The following is a 20,512-nucleotide window of genomic DNA, read 5'->3' as shown; positions in this document are numbered from 1 at the left end:
ATTTCAGGTAAAATAACAACTCAATGTTTATATCCCAGGACAAATTAGCTAGCAATAGCAAGCTAACTAGCTAAATTGCCATAAATGTTGAATGCTCTCCGACCTGTCCCCAAATTAATGTAATTGGTTCAGAGTTTGTTTTGATATTTTAATCTACGTGTCATGATCGCGTTTGGTGTAGGGGGACAAAATAAATGTATGCACAATGGTACATGCGCACAACCAGTTTGGGTTCCGTGTTATTCTAAAATGGATTAAATTGCCCCCCCTCCCCAATCAATCTACACACAAAGCCCCACAATAACAAAGCAAAAACAGGTTAGACATTTTTTCAAATTGACTCAGTACTTTGTTGAACCACTTTTGGCAGTGATTACAGCCTTGAGTCTTCTTGGGTATGACACTAAAAGCTTGGCACACGTGTATTTGGAGAGTTTCTCCCATTCTTCTCTGCAGATCCTCTCAAGCTCTGTCAGGTTTAATGGGGAACGTCGCCGCACAGCTATTTTCAGAGATATTTGATCGGGTTCAAGTCCGGGCCCTGACTGGGCCACTCAGAGACTTGTCCCGAAGCAACTCCTGCGTTGTCTTGGCTGTGTGCTTAGGGTCGCTGTCCTGTTGGAAGGTGAACCTTAGCCCCAGTCTGAGGTCCCGAGTGCTCTGGAGCAGGTTTTCATCAAGGATCTCTGTACTTTGCTCCGTTCATCTTTCCCTCAAACCTGACTAGTCGCCCAGGCCCTGCCGCTGAAAAACATTCCTTCAGCATGCTGCTGCCACCACCATGCTTCACCGTAGGGATGGTGCCAGGTTTACTCAGGACATGACGCTTGGCATTCAGGACTAAAAGTTCAATCATGGTTTCATCAGACCAGAGAATCTTTTTTCTCATGCTCAGATTCTTTTAGGTGCCTTTTGGCAAACTCCAAGCAGGCTTTCATGTGCCTTTTACTGAGTGGCTTCTGTCAGGCAACTCTAATATAAAGACCTAATTGGTGGAGTGCTGCAGAGATGGTTGTCCTTATGGAAGGTTCAGAGCGATCATCACATTCTTGGTCACCTCCTTGACCAAGGCCCTTCTTCCCCGATTGCACACTTTGGGCGGGCGGCCAGCTCTAGGAAGAGTCTTGGTGGTTCCAAACTTCTTCCATTTAAGAATGATGGAGGCCACAGTGTTCTTGGGGACCTTCAATGCTGCAGACATTTTTTGGTACCCTTCCCCAGACCTGTGCCTCAACACAATCCTGTCTCGGAGCTCTACGGACAATTCCTTCAACCTCAAGGCTTGGTTTTTGCTCTGACACGCACTGTCAACTGTGGGACTTTATATAGACAGGTGTGTGCCTTTCCAAATCATGTCCAAACAATTGCATTCACCACATGTGGACTCCAATCCAGTTGTAAAAGCATCTCAAGGATGATCAATGGAAAAAGGATGCACCTGAGCTCAATTTCGACTCTCATAGCAAAGGGTCTGAATATCTTTTTTATTTTTAATACATTTGCAAGCATTTCTAAAAAACCTGTTTTCACTTTGTCATTATGGGGTATTGTGTGCAGATTGAGGACTTTTTAAAATTGTATTTAATCAATTTTAGAATAAGGCTGTAATGTAACAAAATGTGGAAAATATTAAGGGGTCTGAATACTTTCCAAATGTACCATATATCTCATTGAGTGGAACACGTTCTCTTTCAGTGCCAGAAATATGGGAAGGAAAGGGAGATGTTATTAGATTTAAGGAGTAATGGTGTTGAAAAGCCAAGCTTAAATGAACTGCTGCTAAAATCTTCAGGGGATGTAGTATTTAATTATGTATTTATTTTTCTAGAATGTACACCTTCCCTGTCTCTGGTCCACACTCCTGTACAGTTGGTGGAGGTAATGCACCTTAACGTTTGTTGCAAACCAACATACAATCCCCAGAAGAAGCTAAACCCATTGAGCCGGTTTCCCGACACACAGACCGCAGGAGAGACGACTATTTAGCATTCTTGAAAGTATGCCTAGAATATACCTATAACATATCTACCGAATATTCAATATAAATCACATTTCACCTCGGTTTGGTACCTATAGGAACATTAGCCAAAACAGACCCCAATATAAATACAGGAATCGATTTTAGCTAGCAATGCATCATCATTAGCTAGTCATCTCTTTTCTAAAAACTTAATACAAAACGTTATCAAATACAGTAACGTAGTCTGTGACATACTCTATTAAACTAGCCAGACACACTGTCTGGGTCAAAGGACTTTGTTATGGATTAACTCGCGCGCTAACAACCATACATATAACGTTAGTACTGCTGTTTTGAAGCAGTCCGTACCTGTAGTATCTAAACGCATCCCTTTCCAAAAGTGTTGCCTTTCGAGTATTGTCTCCTCTTCTGTTGTACATGTAATCCTTTCTCTATAAAAAAAAAATATGCTTCTTCTTCTTCTTCTCCATTAGTAGCCTGCTCCACCGTTCCTTCCGCCATGTCCGAATGTAAGTAGCCTACTCAGGCCCATCCAATCTAACAATGGAGTGAGCCAGGAAAAGTAATCAATCTGGCTGGCAAGCAAGTTAAAGTATATTGGTTAAAACTTCTTAGGGATAGCCCCCTTGTTTTCAATTTTCGCCTAAATGACATACCCAAATCTAACTGCCTGTAGCTCAGGCCCTGAAGCAAGGATATTATTATTATTTTTATTCCACCTTTATTTAACCAGGTAGGCTAGTTGAGAACAAGTTCTCATTTACAACTGCGACCTGGCCAAGATAAAGCAAAGCAGTTCGACACATACAACAACACAGAGTTACACATGGAATAAACAAACATACAGTCAATATTACAGAAGGTAAGGTAATAAATAGGCCATGGTGGCGAAGTAATTACAACATACCAATTAAACGCTGAAGTGATAGGTGTGCAGAAGATGAATGCAAGTAGAGATACTGGGGTGCAAATGAGCAAGATAAATAAATAAATACAGTATGGGGATGACATAGTTGGATGGGCTGTTTACAGATGGGCTATGTACAGGTGCAGTGATCTGTGAGCTGCTCTGACAGCTGGTGCTTAAAGCTAGTGAGGGGGATATGAGTCTCCAGCTTCAGTGATTTTTGCAGTTCGTTCCAGTTATTGGCAGCAGAGAACTGGAAGGAAAGGCGGCCAAAGGAGGAATTGGCTTTGAGGTGACCAGTGAGATATACCTGCTGGAGCGCGTGCTACGGGTCGGTGCCGCTACATAAGGCAGGGCTTTACCTAGCAAAGACTTGTAGATGACCTGGAGCCAGTGGGTTTGGCGACGAATATGAAGCAAGGGCCAGCCAGCGAGAACGTAACGGTTGCAGTGGTATATGGGGCTTTGGTGACAAAACTGATGGCACTGTGATAGACTGCATCCAATTTGTTGAGTGGAGTGTTGGAGGCTATTTTGTAGATGAAATCGCTGAAGTCGAGGATCGGTAGGATGGTCCGTTTTTTTGTTTTTTTTTGTGTGTGAACACAGTGTCCAAAGAAGGGCCAGAAGTATACAGAATGGTGTCGTCTGCGTAGAGGTGGATCAGAGAATCACCAGCAGCAAGAGGGACATCTTTGATGTATACAGAGAAGAGAGTCGGCCCGAGAATTGAACCCTGTGGCACCCCCATAGAGTCTGCCAGAGGTCCAGACAACAGGCCCTCTGATTTGACACACTGAACTCTATCAGAGAAGTAGTTGGTGAATCAGGCGAGGCAGTCATTTGAGAAACCAAGGCTGTTGAGTCTGCCGATAAGAATGTGGTGATTGACAGAGTCGAAAGCCTTGGCCAGGTTGATGAATACGGCTGCACAGTAATGTCTCTTATCGATGGCAGTTATGATATCGTTTAGGACCTTGAGCGTGGCTGAGGTGCACCCATGACCAGCTCTGAAACCAGATTACATAGCGGAGAAGGTACGGTGGGATTCGAAATGGTCAGTAATCTGTTTGATAACTTGGCTTTCGAAGACTTTAGAAAGGCAGGGTAGGATTAATATAGGGCTGTAGCAGTTTGGGTCTAGAGTGTCTCCCCCTTTGAAGAGGGGGATGATTGCGGAAACTTTACAATCTTTGGGAATCTGACGATACGAAAGAGAGGCTGAACAGGCTAGTAATAGGGGTTGCAACAATTTCAGCAGATAATTTTAGAAAGAGAGGGTCCAGATTCTCTAGCCCGGCTGATTTGTAAGGATCCAGATGTTGCAGCTCTTTACGAACATCAGCTATCTGGATTTGGGTGAAGGAGAAATGGGAGAGGCTTGGGCGAGTTGCTGTGGGGGTACAGGGCAGTTGACTGGGGCAGGAGTAGCCAGGTGGAAAGCATGGCCAGCTGTAGAAAAATTCTTATTGAAATTCTCAATTATAGTGGATTTATCGGTGGTGACAATGTTTCCTAGCCTCAGTGCAGTGGGCAGCTGGAAGGAGGTGCTCTTATTCTCCATGGACTTTACAGTGTCCCAGAACTTTTTTGAGTTTGTGCTACAGGATGCAATTTCTGTTTGAAAAAGCTAGCCATTGCTTTCCTAACTGCCTGTGTATATTGGTTCCTAACTTCCCTGAAAAGTTGCATATCACGGGGCATGGGGCATGCATATTTAAAATGGTGAGGAAGGCACTTTTAAAGAATAACCAGGCATCCTCTACTGACGAGATGAGGTCAATATCCTTCCAGGATACCCGGGCCAGGTTGATTAGAAAGGCCTGCTCACTGAAGTGTTTTAGGGAGCGTTTGACCGTGATGAGGGGTGGTCATTTGACCGCAGACCCATTACGGATGCAGGCAATGATCGCTGAGATCTTAGTTGAAAACAGCAGAGGTGTATTTGGAGGGCAAGTTGGTTAGGATGATATCTACGAGGGTGCTGTGTTTATGGATTTGGGGTTGTACCTGGTAGGTTCATTGATAATTTGTGTGCGATTGAGAGCATCAAGTTTAGATTGTAGGATGGTTGGGGTGTTAAGCATGTCCCAGTTTAGGTCACCTGGAAGCACGAGCTCTGAATATAGATGGGGGGCAATCAAATCAAATGTATTTATTTTGCCATTCTTACATCAACTGATATCTCAAAGTGCTGTACAGAAACCCAGCCTAAAACCCCAAACAGCAAGCAATGCAGGTGTAGAAGCACGTTGGCTAGGAGAAACTCCCTAGAAAGGCAAAAACCTAGGAAGAAACCTAGAGAGGAACCAGGCTATGGGGTGGTGCCAGTCCTCTTCTGGCTGTGCCGGGTGGAGATTATAACAGAACATGGCCAAGATGTTCAAATGTTCATAAATGACCAGCATGGTCCAATAATAATAATCACAGTAGTTGTCGAGGGTAGAAATGGTCAGGACCTATTGAGTAAATGACATTTGGCTTTTCATAGCCGATCATTAGGAGTATCTCTACCGCTCCTGCTGTCTCTAGAGAGTTGAAAACAGCAGGTCTGGGACAGGTAGCACGTCCGGTGAACAGGTCAGGGATCCATAGCCGCAGGCAGAACAGTTGAAACTGGAGCAGCAGCACAGCCAGGTGGACTGGGGACAGCAAGGAGTCATCATGCCAGGTAGTCCTGAAGCATGGTCCTAGGTCTCAGGTCCTCCGAGAGAGAGAAAGAAAGAGAGAAAGAGAGAATTAGAGAGAGAGCATACTTAAATTCACACAGGACACTAGATAAGACAGGAGAAATACTACAGATATAACAATAAATTCACATAGGGGGTCCAGGGCACAGCTGGGGGCAGAGGGTGGTCTATATTAAGCGGAAACGGTGAGAGACTTGTTTCTGGAAAGGTGGATTTTTAAAAGTAGAAGTTCAAATTGTTTGGGTACAGACCAGGATAGTAAGACAGAACTCTGCAGGCTATCTCTGCAGTAGATTGCAACTCCGGCCCCTTTGCCAGTTCTATCTTGTCAGAAAATGTTATAGTTAGGGATGGACATTTCAGGGTTTTTGGTGGTTGTCCTAAGCAGGATTCACACACCGCTAGGACATCCGGGTTGGCAGAGTGTGCTAAAGCAGTGAATAAAACAAACTTAGGGAGGAGGCTTCTATTGTTAACATGCATGAAACCAAGGCTTTTACAGTTACAGAAGTCAACAAATGAGAGCACCTGGGGGAATAGGAGTGGAGCTAGGCACTGCAGGGCCTGGATTAACCTCTACATCACCGGAGGAACAGAGGAGGAGTAGGATAAGGGTACGGCTAAAGGCTATAAGAACTGGTCGTCTAGTACGTTCGGAACAGAGAGTAAAACGAGCAGATTTCTGGGCAAGATAGAATAGATTCAAGGCATAATGTACAGACAAATGTATGGTAGGATGTGAATACATTGGAGGTAAATGTAGGCATTGTGTGATGATGAGAGAGATATTGTCTCTAGAACATTTAAACCAGCTGGTGTCACCGCATGTGTGGGAGGTGGAACTACAGGGTTGGCTAAGCCATATTGAGCAGGGCTAGAGGCTCTGCAGTGAAATAAGACAATAATCCCTAACCAGAACAGGAATGGACAAGGCATATGGACATTAGGAAGAGGCATGCGTAGCCGAGTGATCATAGGAGTCCAGTGAGTAGTTAGGCTGGCTGGAGACACGGCGACTCAGACAGCTAGCAGGCCGGGGATAGCAAGCTAGCAGAAGGGCCTTAGAGGGACATCGCGACAGAGGAAGTCTGTTATAGTCTCCTCGTGTGGTTACGTCAACTAGACCAGTTGTGATGGAGTAGTAGGGTTCCGTGTAGCAAAAGGGTTCAGTCCAATTGACAAAATAGTGGCCCAAGAAATTGACCGATGGACCTATTCAGCTAACAGTCCGATATGCTCTAGACAGCTAGCGGGCCGCGGCTAGCAGGCTAACATGTGGGCATTCAGGGGACGTTGCGTAGTAGGAGCCAGTTGAATAACCCTCTTGAGCAGATTACCTTGGTAGTCCAGTCGTGAAGGCGCTCCGTACCGGCAGTAAAAGGGGTCTGGGCCAATTAGCAAAATAGGTATTGTAGAGTGGCTGATGGACATCTTCAGCTAGCCGGGAGATGGACCTAGCATGGGTTAGCTCCCGGCTAATTAGTGCTTGCTTTGGGACAGAAACGTTAGCCGGGAGTAGCCACTCGGACGGCAGCTAGCCAGGTTCAAAACTTGCGATAGGAATCTGGGGATATGGAGAGAAAATAGGTCCGGTATGCTCTGGTTTGAATCGCGTTGTGCAAATTGGCGAGAGTTTTCTGAGCTAAAGGTTAGATTATGACCGCTAGCAGTGGTTAGCTGACAACTAGCTAGTAGCAAGTTAGCTGGCTAGCTTCTGTTAGGGGATTCCAGTCTGAAGGAAAGAAAAATACTTCCGAAAAAAGCAGATCGACACCACATTGGGTGAGGCGGGTTGCAGGAGAGTATTTGGAAGTTCATGTTTAGAAAAATATAAAAAAGGATATGCAAAGAAAAATAAATAAAAAGATATATACTTGGGATATGACAGGACGAGGACAAAGACGTCTGACTGCTGCGCCAACTTGGATTTAATGCATATTCTTGATACCATTTGAAAGGAAACACTTTGACGTTTGTGGAAATGTGAATTGAATGTAGGAGAATATAAAACAATAGATATGATAGAAGAAAATACAAAGAAAAAAACAACCAGTGTTTTTTTTACCACCAACTTTGAAATGCAAGAGAATGGTCTCTGTTATAGCCATCACTCTGGTTGTAATTCCGATAGTGTCCACAAGATGGCAGCCATGTATGTGCAAAGTTTCAGATGGATAACTTGATGCCAGCTGGTCCTTTTGTGGCAGGGCTGAAATGTAGTGGAAATGTTTTTTTGGGATTCAGTTAATTTGCATGGCAAAGAGGGACTTTGCAATTAATTGCAATTCATCTGATCACTCTTCATAACATTCTGGAGTATATGCAAATTACCGTCATGCAAACTGAGGCAGCAGACTTTGTGAAAATGTATATTTGTGTCATTCTCTAAACTTTTGGCCATGACTGTACACCCCTAATGAAATAGTGAAGTCTTGTTACCTTCTAGGATCTCTGAGGAATAGATACGAATGTGATTTGACTCGTTGAAACAACGTTTAGGGTGAGATTTTCACAGTTTAATTTCTATGCAAATTGAACAACTGCAAATACAAAATCGATCGTGCATGTTATATGTACTTTACGACATGAAAAGGGATTTTAGCTAACAAAACGACACTTCATGTTATCTCTGGGACCCTTTGGATGATAAATCAGAGCAAGATTTCAGAATGTAAGTACACATTTCGCCGTCAAAAACGGTTTTGGTGTTAGGAGCTCTCCTCAAACAATAGCATGGCATTCTTTTTGCAGTAATAGCTACTGTAAATTGGCAGTGCAGTTATATTAACAAGAATTTAAGCTTTCAGCTGATATAAGACACTTCTACCGACATTTGTTGTTAAAATCTGGGATCTTGACATAACATGCTGAATGATTTACAACTGTCCCGTTGATGGGACGCCAATCCTTAATCCCAACAAACGTTCCTCAGAACTTTAGAGAACGTTCCCTTACGAGTCTAGTTAGGTCATTAACTAACATTTTCAAAGCAATGTTCCTGTGACGTGCAAGGAATGTTTCCAAGAGACCATTCCCTTAATGTCAGCTAGAACTTACCCAGAACACAGTTACCATGTTCTCAGAACTTAAGATATTAATGTTCTAGACACATTTCATGGGAACATTTCAAGAAAATGAATGTGTCCAGTTTCTGTGGGTAAGGAGAATATTCCATGAACGTCCCATCAAACATGCACAGAACATGGTTACCATGTTCTCCGAATATATTATATTAATGTTCTAGACACGTTTCATGGGAACGTTGCAAGAACATGTATGTGTCCAAATTCTGTAACGTGCTTTTTTAGGCATAGAACCAAAAGATATGACTGGCAGCAAATGGTGATATGTATTTAATAGTTGTGCAAATATCCAGCAAAGTGAATACAGAGAATTTATACTCTTGTTAGCTTTGGGTTCCCAGGATAGATTGACCCAGAAGAGTTTGGATGGGTTTGCTTACTGGTTTCCTAACAGCAGCACTTAGATTTCAATTTGTGATAATAGACCACATGTTTTCTGCAGCACAGGTTTTACATAGCACCGGTTTTATTTGTTGGCTGGGTTGATGATCTTGCCCATGAAGAGAATATTCTTGGTCTCCCGGTCCATGACAAAGACCATGAATGGATGGTCGAACTTCAAGACATGGGTGTGTCGGGAGGAGAGGGGCATAAGGACCACACCTGTGGCAGCTGCTGTGGTCGCTCCAGCCTCATCCACGTCCAAGGAGGCTTGTTGCACCACCTGAAAACAACCACACAATGCAGTCTGATGTACAGTACATAGGCCTAGTTCACATGGTTCACATATAATATGTTCTAGGGCAGTGATTCTCCCAGGACACCCTGGGGAGCCAGATAGAGCTTTCAGGGGTTCCTTGAAAAAGCAGGGATAAAACTAATTGAATTGAAAATGACCACAACATTAAGGCTGTCATTACATGGTTGTGCTTGAGAGGTTAGTGCATTGCTGTTGCTGTATTGCTGTTGTTTCCCTGTATATTTATGTCTTTATGAATCACTGAGAGTGAATGAGTTCCCCACCTCTGAGACAGCCACCTTCAGTTCCTCTGATATTCCACTGAAGTCAGCTCGATCACTGAATATGTCCGGCATTCCAATTCCACTCAGAATGTCCTTGAGGGAGTATGTTGTGGTGATGGACAACTTGGGAACATATACATGATATTCCCTAAAGACAAACATGGACAGGAAGAAGGTTTTACTTGCAATGATTGTGATGCGTGGTTATTTTACCCACCCAACGTTTATTAGTTCTATGAGAGTGGTGCTTAATGATTGAGAGAGGTCATACCTGGCTTTCTTCCACCTGTGCCACTTGGTGATGTGGTTGAGGCATATGACTTCGTCCAGACTAGCGAGTCCCTTCTCCGGTAGCACCAACATCATGGATACTGAGTCGTTGTAGCGGAGATGCAGGATACTGGTGGAGATCTCCTGGTCGTAGTAGACGGAGAACCTCTTCATCATGCTCATCATCTGGACCGGAACAGTGGTGTTTTCATCCACATGAAATGTGTCCTCCTTTGTGTCTGCAGGGTTAAATGGAATCTCCCATTTTCCTTGAGAATTAGAAAATCGTAAAACATTTCAGGGTGTGATGTGATGAGTAAAAGTTACCAGACCAAAAGTGGTTTTCTGAGGGGGAGACCCAGCAAGAGATACAGCCAAAAGGTACAATGGCATCAATAACACCAACAACATCCAGAGACAAAAAAAAATCCATATTGACAGAGTTAGAAGGAATTGATTCCACAAGATCTGTATCCATCAAAGAAGTGAACTCTACTTCATTTCAAGGACCGTATTTCATGTTTGTATTTTTGTTTTTTTGCCTAAAAGTTTGCAATATCCTCTTACCTTTGAAGTAAATGTAGCTGAGGAGGTACATGACAGTGGTTGGGTCCAGATCTTTGACTAACTTGTCTATCTTGCCTTTAGTCTTGTCCCCCACGTATGTATTGATTGTATCGATGGCCTTAGCAGTGTTGGTGAAGTCCACTGTGACACCCTCAGAAAGGTAGAAGCGCTTCAAGTCCTCAAGGAACTCGGGGTGTGGTGTAAAGGTGTTTTGCATGAAAAGTGCACTTCCTACGGTCAGGTTCACACCTATTTTCTGGTTGAGCTGTGTGAGGATGGTCTGGAAGGCCTGGTCCACCTGTTCTTGGGTCAGTAGGCTACTGTTGAAGCCCAGAACAGTGAAAAGCTGCTGGTGGGTTTGACCCTTGGCCCCCACAGACAGAGCGGCCAGGGCCAGGGACACACTCAGCGGGGAGAAGAACACGTTCTTGCCCTGGTTGTCAGGTTGAGCCACCAGCTGATTGTACAGGCTATAAGCAAACTCCAAGTTTCCTTGGATCACTGGTTTAGTGCTGTTGTCACTGGGCTCATGATGATGATGATGCCCGTGGTCTCGTCCGTGACCGTGGTCTCGTCCGTGACCGTGGTCATGGTCGCGCCCGTGGTCGCGCCTGTCACCATGGTCATGGTTGCGTCCGTGACCGTGGTCGGGCCTGTCACCATGGTCACGGTCGCGCCTGTCACCATGTTCGCGGTCACGCCTGTCACTATGGTCACGGTCACCACCATGGTCGCGACTGTGACCGTGGTGGCGGTCACCTCCGTTACCTTTGTGACCTCTGACCTCTCCCGGGCAGAGCACTCCCATAACGATCCACAAACACAGGGCTGTCCTCATCTTGGCAACTATCACAAATTAAAACATGTAGCATTAGTCAATCAATTTGGTGTCAATTCCACAATTAATGTCACTATCTGGAAGATGTACCGCTATTCAGAGGTCATTTCAATAATGATATAGGCTAAACCCATTGAATCTGGGAACACAACTTGGTAAAACTTTCTGGCCAGTGACATATGTGTGTGTGTGTGTGTATATATATATATATATATATATATATATATATGCGTGTGTGTGTATATACACACACATATATACAGTGGGGCAAAAAAGTATTTAGTCAGCCACCAATTGTGCATGTTCTCCCACTTAAAAAGATGAGAGGCCTGTAATTTTCATCATAGGTACACTTCAACTATGACAGACAAAATTTGAGAAAAAAAATCCAGAAAATCACATTATAGGATTTTTACTGAATTTATTTGCAAATTATGGTGGAAAATAAGTATTTGGTCACCTACAAAAGTTTATCTCAATACAATGCCTGGACTTGGCACCAACGCCGAAGAAGACTCTGGCCTTGGAGCTGAACTGGACGCCGTGCTTAGACTGGGCATCGGACTGGGCATCGGCGCAGGGGAAGGCTCCGGCCATGGAGCTGGAGGTTCCGGACCGTTGACCATCGCAGGAGGTTCCGGACCGTGGACCGTCTCAGGAGGTCCCGGACTGTTAAACGTCGCCAGAAGCTCTGGACTGGGAACCGTCACCGGACTGTGGACCATCGCAGGAAGCCTGGTGCGTGGGGCCGGCACTGGTGGTACCGGGCTGGTGACTCGCACCTCAGGGCGAGCGAGAGGAGCAGGCACAGGACGTACCTGACTGGGGAGGCGCACTTGAGGGAGAGTGCGAGGAGCAGGCACAGGACGTACTGGGCTGTGAAGGCGCACTGGAGACCTGGTGTGTATAGCTGGCATCAGTTGTTCCGTAACTTTAGCACACTTCTCAGGACGAGTATGGGGAGCTGACTCAGGTGGCACCAAAATGACAACACGTTCCTTAGGGCAAATACCGTGCATCCTCCAACAACTCTCCCATTTCTCTCTCCTCCAAATTCTCCCTCTTCTCCCAGACTGGCTCTGGTTCACTCCTTGGCTCCGCCGACTGCTCCATGTTCCCCCCCAAAAAAATATTGGGGTTTCTTTGGACTTCCTCCCTGACTTCGTCACTGTCCCTCCTTCGCTGCTTCCGCCTGCTTCCATGGCAGGCTCTTGTCTCCTGCCATTATTTCTTCCCAAGTCCAGGATATTCTCTCCCTGATCTCCTCCCGAGCACGCTGCTTGGTCCCATTGTGATGGGATATTTTGTCACATTGTTCGTAATAATGATGATCGGACCAAGGCACAGCGTGCATAGAGTTCCACATGTGTAATAAAGAAACTCACCAAAACAATACAGAACAATAACGAAACGTGAAGTAATGGAGTGCTCACAGGCACTACACAAAAACAAACATTATTCCATCACCCACATGTGGAAAAATGTAACTTAAGTATGATCCCCAATTAGAGACAACGATTACCAGCTGCCTCTAATTGGGAATCATACACAAACCCCAACATAGAAAATTAAACCTAGAACCACACATAGAAATAATAAACTAGACTAAAACCCCCTAGTCACGCCCTGACCTACTCTACCATTGAAAATATAGGCTTTCTATGGTCAGGAAGTGACAACCAGCAAAGCACCCCTGTGCCTCATGGTTGGGATGGTGTTCTTCGGCTTGCCAGCCTCCACCTTTTCCCTCCAAACATAACGATGATCATTATGGCCAAACGGTTCTATTTTTTTTTTCATCAGACCAGAGGACATTTCTCCAAAAATTATGATCTTTGTCCCCATGTGTAGTTGCAAACCGTAGTCTGGCTTTTTTTGGGCGGTTTTGGAGGTGGCTTCTTCCTTGCTGAGCGGCCTTTCAGGTTATGTCGATAAAGGACTTGTTTTACTGTGGATATAGATACTTTTGTACCTGTTTCCTCCAGCATCTTCACAAGGTCCTTTACTGTTGTTCTGGAATTGATTTGCACTTTTCTCACCAAAGTATGTTCATCTCTAGGAGACAGAACGTGTCTCCTTCCTGATTTGTACGATGGCTGCGTGGTCCCATGGTGTTTATACTTGAGTACTATTGTTTGTACAGATGAACGTGGTACCTTCAGGTGTTTGGAAATTGCTCCCAAGGATGAACCAGACTTGTGGAGGTCTACACTTTTTTTTCTGAGGTCTTGGCTGACTTCTGTTGATTTTCTCATGATGTCAAGCAAAGAGGCACGGAGTTTGAAGGTAGGCCTTGAAATACATCCACAGGTACACCTCCAATTGACTTAAATGATGTCAAGAAGCTTCAACGTATGAACAACTTTAGCAGTTTAGCTAATTAGCAACTTTGCAACTACTTACTGCTGTTTAGCTACTTTGCAATTACTTAGCATGTTAACTAACCCTAACCCTTTTAGCTAACTCTACTCCTAACCCTAACCTTAACCCTTTAACCTAACCCTTAGCCTAATTCATAAAATATTGTATGAATTGCAATTCGTAACATATCATACGAAGTGGATGATGGACATCCACGAAATTAATACAGTGCCTTGCGAAAGTATTCGGCCCCCTTGAACTTTGCGACCTTTTGCCACATTTCAGGCATCAAACATAAAGATATAAAACTGTATTTTTTGTGAAGAATCAACAACAAGTGGGACACAATCATGAAGTGGAACGACATTTATTGGATATTTCAAACTTTTTAACAAATCAAAAACTGAAAAATTGGGCGTGCAAAATTATTCGGCCCCTTTACTTTCAGTGCAGCAAACTCTCTCCAGAAGTTCAGTGAGGATCTCTGAATGATCCAATGTTGACCTAAATGACTAATGATGATAAATACAATCCACCTGTGTGTAATCAAGTCTCCGTATAAATGCACCTGCACTGTGAGAGTCTCAGAGGTCCGTTAAAAGCGCAGAGAGCATCATGAAGAACAAGGAACACACCAGGCAGGTCCGAGATACTGTTGTGAAGAAGTTTAAAGCCGGATTTGGATACAAAAAGATTTCCCAAGCTTTAAACATCCCAAGGAGCACTGTGCAAGCGATAATATTGAAATGGAAGGAGTATCAGACCACTGCAAATCTACCAAGACCTGGCCGTCCCTCTAAACTTTCAGCTCATACAAGGAGAAGACTGATCAGAGATGCAGCCAAGAGGCCCATGATCACTCTGGATGAACTGCAGAGATCTACAGCTGAGGTGGGAGACTCTGTCCATAGGACAACAATCAGTCGTATATTGCACAAATCTGGCCTTTATGGAAGAGTGGCAAGAAGAAAGCCATTTCTTAAAGATATCCATAAAAAGTGTTGTTTAAAGTTTGCCACAAGCCACCTGGGAAACACACCAAACATGTGGAAGAAGGTGCTCTGGTCAGATAAAACCAAAATGGAACTTTTTGGCAACAATGCAAAACGTTATGTTTGGCGTAAAAGCAACACAGCTCATCACCCTGATCACACCATCCCCACTGTCAAACATGGTGGTGGCAGCATCATGGTTTGGGCCTGCTTTTCTTCAGCAGGGACAGGGAAGATGGTTAAAATTGATGGGAAGATGGATAGACCAAATACAGGACCATTCTGGAAGAAAATCTGATGGAGTCTGCAAAAGACCTGAGACTGGGACGGAGATTTGTCTTCCAACAAGACAATGATCCAAAACATAAAGCAAAATCTACAATGGAATGGTTCAAAAATAAACATATCCAGGTGTTAGAATGGCCAAGTCAAAGTCCAGACCTGAATCCAATCGAGAATCTGTGGAAAGAACTGAAAACTGCTGTTCACAAATGCTCTCCATCCAACCTCACTGAGCTGTTTTGCAAGGAGGAATGGGAAAAAATGTCAGTTTCTCGATGTGCAAAACTGATAGAGACATACCCCAAGCGACTTACAGCTGTAATCGCAGCAAAAGGTGGCGCTACAAAGTATTAACTTAAGGGGGCTGAATAATTTTGCACGCCCAATTTTTCAGTTTTTGATTTGTTAAAAAAGTTTGAAATATCCAATAAATGTCGTTCCACTTCATGATTGTGTCCCACTTGTTGTTGATTCTTCACAAAAAAATACAGTTTTATATCTTTATGTTTGAAGCCTGAAATGTGGCAAAAGGTCGAAAAGTTCAAGGGGGCCGAATACTTTCGCAAGGCACTGTACATACCATACGAAACATAATATATCATAATTAACTAAATGGAGTGTCTCTGATTTACATACAGAATAATATGAAATTACAACCATTACAGGACCTAGTTTCCTGAAAGGGATGGAACTTATGCTTAGGAGTGTTTTAAGGATGCATCTTTGCTACAACGGCCAAAACACAACGCAGAGAGAATGTTCGCTAAGTGTGTTGGTACTAATAGGTACGAAAGAAAAGCAGCGCTGCTGTCGGATCATCTTTCTCCATTTAAATCTTACCTTAACATTAGAATTACTCCACACTACTGACAATGGATCAGCTCCGACCTAGAGAGATATTACTACCTATGGCTGCAAATATTGAGGCAGTTTTTTATGCTCTAAATCACAGATTGGTCACATCATTGCGCACATGTTACACATCAAAATATATTGAGGCAAAAACAGAACTCAATTGATTGAACATGAAATTGATTTCAATATGATTCAAATATACGTAGCCTATTTATCTTTTAATGCAGTCACCTCGGTTTTCATTTGAAGCCTATTTTTATCCTTCACATGTTTGTAACAATTGCAAAGACTTGATTCTATGTTTAGCATAGATCTTTTGTGAATAAAGCGACTCAGAAGGGAAAAAAAAGCATATAACGACACACTTAGCTGTTTTATGAGTGGTCTGAGGCAGTAGGTAAATAACAAGCTTTACAAGTATAACTTTAGGAACTACGTTTTTTTGGAAACAGCTCGGAGATTTAACAATGCTGCTGTGAAGGGTTAAATGATAAATTTAGCCTTAATATGTTTTTGGGAAGAGCCGGTTTCCCGCTAGCGATGGAACTCAATATTACGAGTAGGGTTGCAAAGGGAGGGTATATTACTGGAAGGTTTACCATTAAACTACCATATTTTTGGTATATTTCAATAATTTTATGTACTGTAATCTATCACAAGACATTTATGGCTTTGTTAAATTACCGGTGCTTTGCAACCCTTCTCATGAATGTTTTAATGATGTATCTTTCCTACAACGGCTGACGATCCCAAAACACCACGCAGCGATAACGTTCACCAAGTGCATCATTGGAGCATGTGTCTACAGTGAATTCGGATTTTGTTACATTACAGCCTTATTCTAAAATTGCTGAAATTCAATTTCTCCTCATCAATTTACACACAATACCCCCTAATGACAAAGTGAAAACAGGTTTTTAGAAATGTTATTACAAATAAAAAAGATAACTTATGTAAATAAGGTTTCAGACCCTTTGCTTTGAGACAAAAAGAAAATGGAGCTCCGGTGCATCCTGTTTCCATTGATCATCCTTGAGATGTTTCTACAACTTGATTGGAGTCCACCTGGGGTAAATTCAATTGATTGGACATGATTTGGAAAGGCACACACCTGTCTGTGTAAGGTCCCACAGTTGACAGTGCATGTCAGAGCAATAACCAAGCCATGAGGTCGAAGGAATTGTCCGTAGAGCTTCAAGACAGGATGGTGTTGAGGCACAGATATGGGGAAAGGTACCAAAACATTTTATGTAGCATTGAAGGTCCCCAAGAACACAGTGGCCCCCATCATTAAATGGAAGTTTGAAACCACCAAGACTCTTCCTAGAGCTGGCCGCCCTTCCAAAGTGAGTAATTGGGGGAGAAGGGCCATGGTCAGGGAGGTTACCAAGACCCAGGGTCAGGGTCTACAGTCAATCACGGACTACAGGAAGAAACCCAGCCCAGTCACGGACCAGGATGTCTTGCTCCCAGGCAGACTAAATAACTTTTTTGCCCGCTTTGAGGACAATACAGTGCCACTGACACGGCCTGCAACGAAAACATGCGGTCTCTCCTTCACTGCAGCCGAAGTGAGTAAGACATTTAAACGTGTTAACCCTCGCAAGGCTGCAGGCCCAGACGGCATCCCCAGCCGCGCCCTCAGAGCATGCGCAGACCAGCTGGCCGGTGTGTTTACGGACATATTCAATCAATCCCTATACCAGTCTGCTGTTCCCACATGCTTCAAGAGGGCCACCATTGTTCCTGTTCCCAAGAAAGCTAAGGTAACTGAGCTAAACGACTACCGCCCGTAGCACTCACATCCGTCATCATGAAGTGCTTTGAGAGACTAGTCAAGGACCATATCACCTCCACCCTACCTGACACCCTAGACCCACTCCAATTTGCTTACCGCCCAAATAGGTCCACAGACGATGCAATCTCAACCACACTGCACACTGCCCTAACACATCTGGACAAGAGGAATACCTATGTGAGAATGCTGTTCATCGACTACAGCTCGGCATTCAACACCATAGTACCCTCCAAGCTCGTCATCAAGCTCGAGACCCTGGGTCTCGACCCCGCCCTGTGCAACTGGGTTCTGGACTTCCTGACGGGCCGCCCCCAGGTGGTGAGGGTAGGCAACAACATCTCCTCCCCGCTGATCCTCAACACTGGGGCCCCACAAGGGTGCGTTCTGAGCCCTCTCCTGTACTCCCTGTTCACCCACGACTGCGTGGCCATGCACGCCTCCAACTCAATCATCAAGTTTGCGGACGACACAACAGTGGTAGGCTTGATTACCAACAACGACGAGACGGCCTACAGGGAGGAGGTGAGGGCCCTCGGAGTGTGGTGTCAGGAAAATAACCTCACACTCAACGTCAACAAAACTAAGGACATGATTGTGGACTTCAGGAAACAGCAGAGGGAACACCCCCATCCACATCGATGGAACAGTAGTGGAGAGGGTAGCAAGTTTTAAGTTCCTCGGCATACACATCACAGACAAACTGAATTGGTCCACTCACACAGACAGCATCGTGAGGAAGGCGCAGCAGCGCCTCTTCAACCTCAGGAGGCTGAAGAAATTCGGCTTGTCACCAAAAGCACTCACAAACTTCTACAGATGCACAATCGAGAGCATCCTGGCGGGCTGTATCACCGCCTGGTATGGCAACTGCACCGCCCTCAACCGTAAGGCTCTTCAGAGGGTAGTGAGGTCTGCACAACGCATCACCGGGGCAAACTACCTGCCCTCCAGGACACCTACACCACCCGATGCTACAGGAAGGCCATAAAGATCATCAAGGACATCAACCACCCGAGCCACTGCCTGTTCACCCCGCTGTCATCCAGAAGGCGAGGTCAGTACAGGTGCATCAAAGCTGGGACCGAGAGACTGAAAAACAGCTTCTATCTCAAGGCCATCAGACTGTTAAACAGCCACCACTAACATTGAGTGGCTACTGCCAACACACTGTCAATGACACTGACTCTACTCCAGCCACTTTAATAATGGGAATTGATGGGAAATGATGTAAATATATCACTAGCCACTTTAAACAATGCTACCTTATATAATGTTACTTACCCTACATTATTCATCTCATATGCATACGTAGATACTGTACTCTATATCATCGACTGCATCCTTATGTAATACATGTATCACTAGCCACTTTAACTATGCCACTTGGTTTACATACTCATCTAATATGTATATACTGTACTCGATATCATCTACTGTATCTTGCCTATGCTGCTCTGTACCATCACTCATTCATATATCCTTATGTACATATTCTTTATCCCCTTACACTGTGTATAAGACAGTAGTTTTTTTGGAATTGTTAGTTAGATTACTTGTTCGTTATTACTGCATTGTCGGAACTAAAAGCACAAGCATTTCGCTACACTCGCATTAACATCTGCTAACCATGTGTATGTGACAAATAAAATTTGATTTGATTTGATTTGACCCCGATGGTCCCTCTGACAGAGCTCCAGTGTTCCTCTGTGGAGATGGGAGAACCTTCCAGAAGGACAACCATCTCTGCAGCACTCCACCAATCAGGCCTTTATGGTAGAGTGGGCAGACGGAAGTCAGTCCAGTAAAAGGCACATGACAGCCAGCTTGGAGTTTGCCAAAAGGCACCTAAAGGACTCTCAGACCCTGAGAAACAAGATTATCTGGTCTGATGAAACCAAGATTGAACTCTTCTGCCTGAATGCCAAGTGTCACAATTGGAAAAAACCTGGCACCATACCTACGGTGAAGCATGGTGGTGGCAGCATCATGCTGTGGATATGGTTTTCAGAGGCAAGATTCTGTGCGGTGACACTCCCCATCCAACCTGACAGAATTTTAGAGAATCTGCAGGGAAGAACGGGAGAAACTCCCCAAATACAGGTGTGCTAAGCTTGTAACATCATACCCAAGAAGACTTGAGGCTGTAATAACTGCCAAAGGTGCTTCAACGAAGTACTGAGTTAAGGTTCTGAATGCTTATGTAAATGTGCTATTTCACTTTTTTATTTGTAATAAATTTGCAAAAATATATAAAAACCTGTTTTTTCTTTGTCATTATGGGGTATTGTGTGTAGATTGATTAGGGGGGAAAACGATTTTATCAATTTTAAAATAAGGCTGTAACATAACAAAATGTGGAAAAAGTCAAGGGGTCTGAATACTTTCCAAATACTTTTCTATACTGATAGAATCGAAAGATAATAATCTAAATTATTTTTTATCCTTCACTTGTTTGTAACAATTGCGAACATATTGGCTACTTTGTATTTGTAGTCAACTTCATTCTGAAATCGGCAGTCACAGAGAGACAGATAAGCATTGTGATTCTATATTTAGCGGAGATCTTCTGTGTATAAAGTGACACAGAAGGGCAAAAAAAACTCTATCGTGCTTAGCTGTTCTATGAGTGCTCTGAGGCAGGCAGTAAATAACAAGCTTTTTCAAGTGCAACTTTAGTAACGATAGTTTTGGGAAACAGCACGAAGATTTAACAATGCTCCTACAAAGGTTCTAATGATGATCTTAGCCATAAGATGCTTTTGGGAAACCGGGCCCAGAGCTATAGAGCCAGTTAACATTTCCCAGTGTAGAGATAGATAGCAGTAGAGTAGCCTACTCACCCTTCCAGACAGCAGCTTTGGCGTCTTAATTTGGACCAAATTCCCTTTATATACTGTGTGTGGTTCATTTGGGATTGATCAGGGG

The 20,512-nt window shown here is 43.9% G+C and overlaps 1 protein-coding gene and 1 pseudogene across 1 annotated transcript; both read right to left on the bottom strand.

The window, feature by feature from the left end:
• The window catches only part of LOC112249451, a 16,416-nt pseudogene extending 7,763 nt beyond the window's left edge, over positions 1-8,653 (bottom strand).
• On the bottom strand, positions 8,073-20,512 carry LOC112248181 (alpha-1-antitrypsin-like). The gene is made up of 5 exons (XM_024416997.1): positions 20,428-20,512; positions 10,462-11,307; positions 9,896-10,163; positions 9,625-9,772; positions 8,073-9,325 (listed from the first exon to the last, which is right to left on the bottom strand). Exons 2-5 carry the CDS (start codon positions 11,297-11,299, stop codon positions 9,128-9,130), a joined length of 1,452 nt encoding a protein of 483 aa, XP_024272765.1. The 5' UTR covers positions 11,300-11,307; positions 20,428-20,512; the 3' UTR covers positions 8,073-9,127.

This window comes from Oncorhynchus tshawytscha, linkage group LG04, assembly GCF_018296145.1.
Source record: "Oncorhynchus tshawytscha isolate Ot180627B linkage group LG04, Otsh_v2.0, whole genome shotgun sequence".
Classification (NCBI taxonomy): domain Eukaryota; kingdom Metazoa; phylum Chordata; class Actinopteri; order Salmoniformes; family Salmonidae; genus Oncorhynchus; species Oncorhynchus tshawytscha.
Note: the sequence above shows the minus strand (reverse complement) of the source record. Positions and strands in the feature narration are given on the sequence as shown.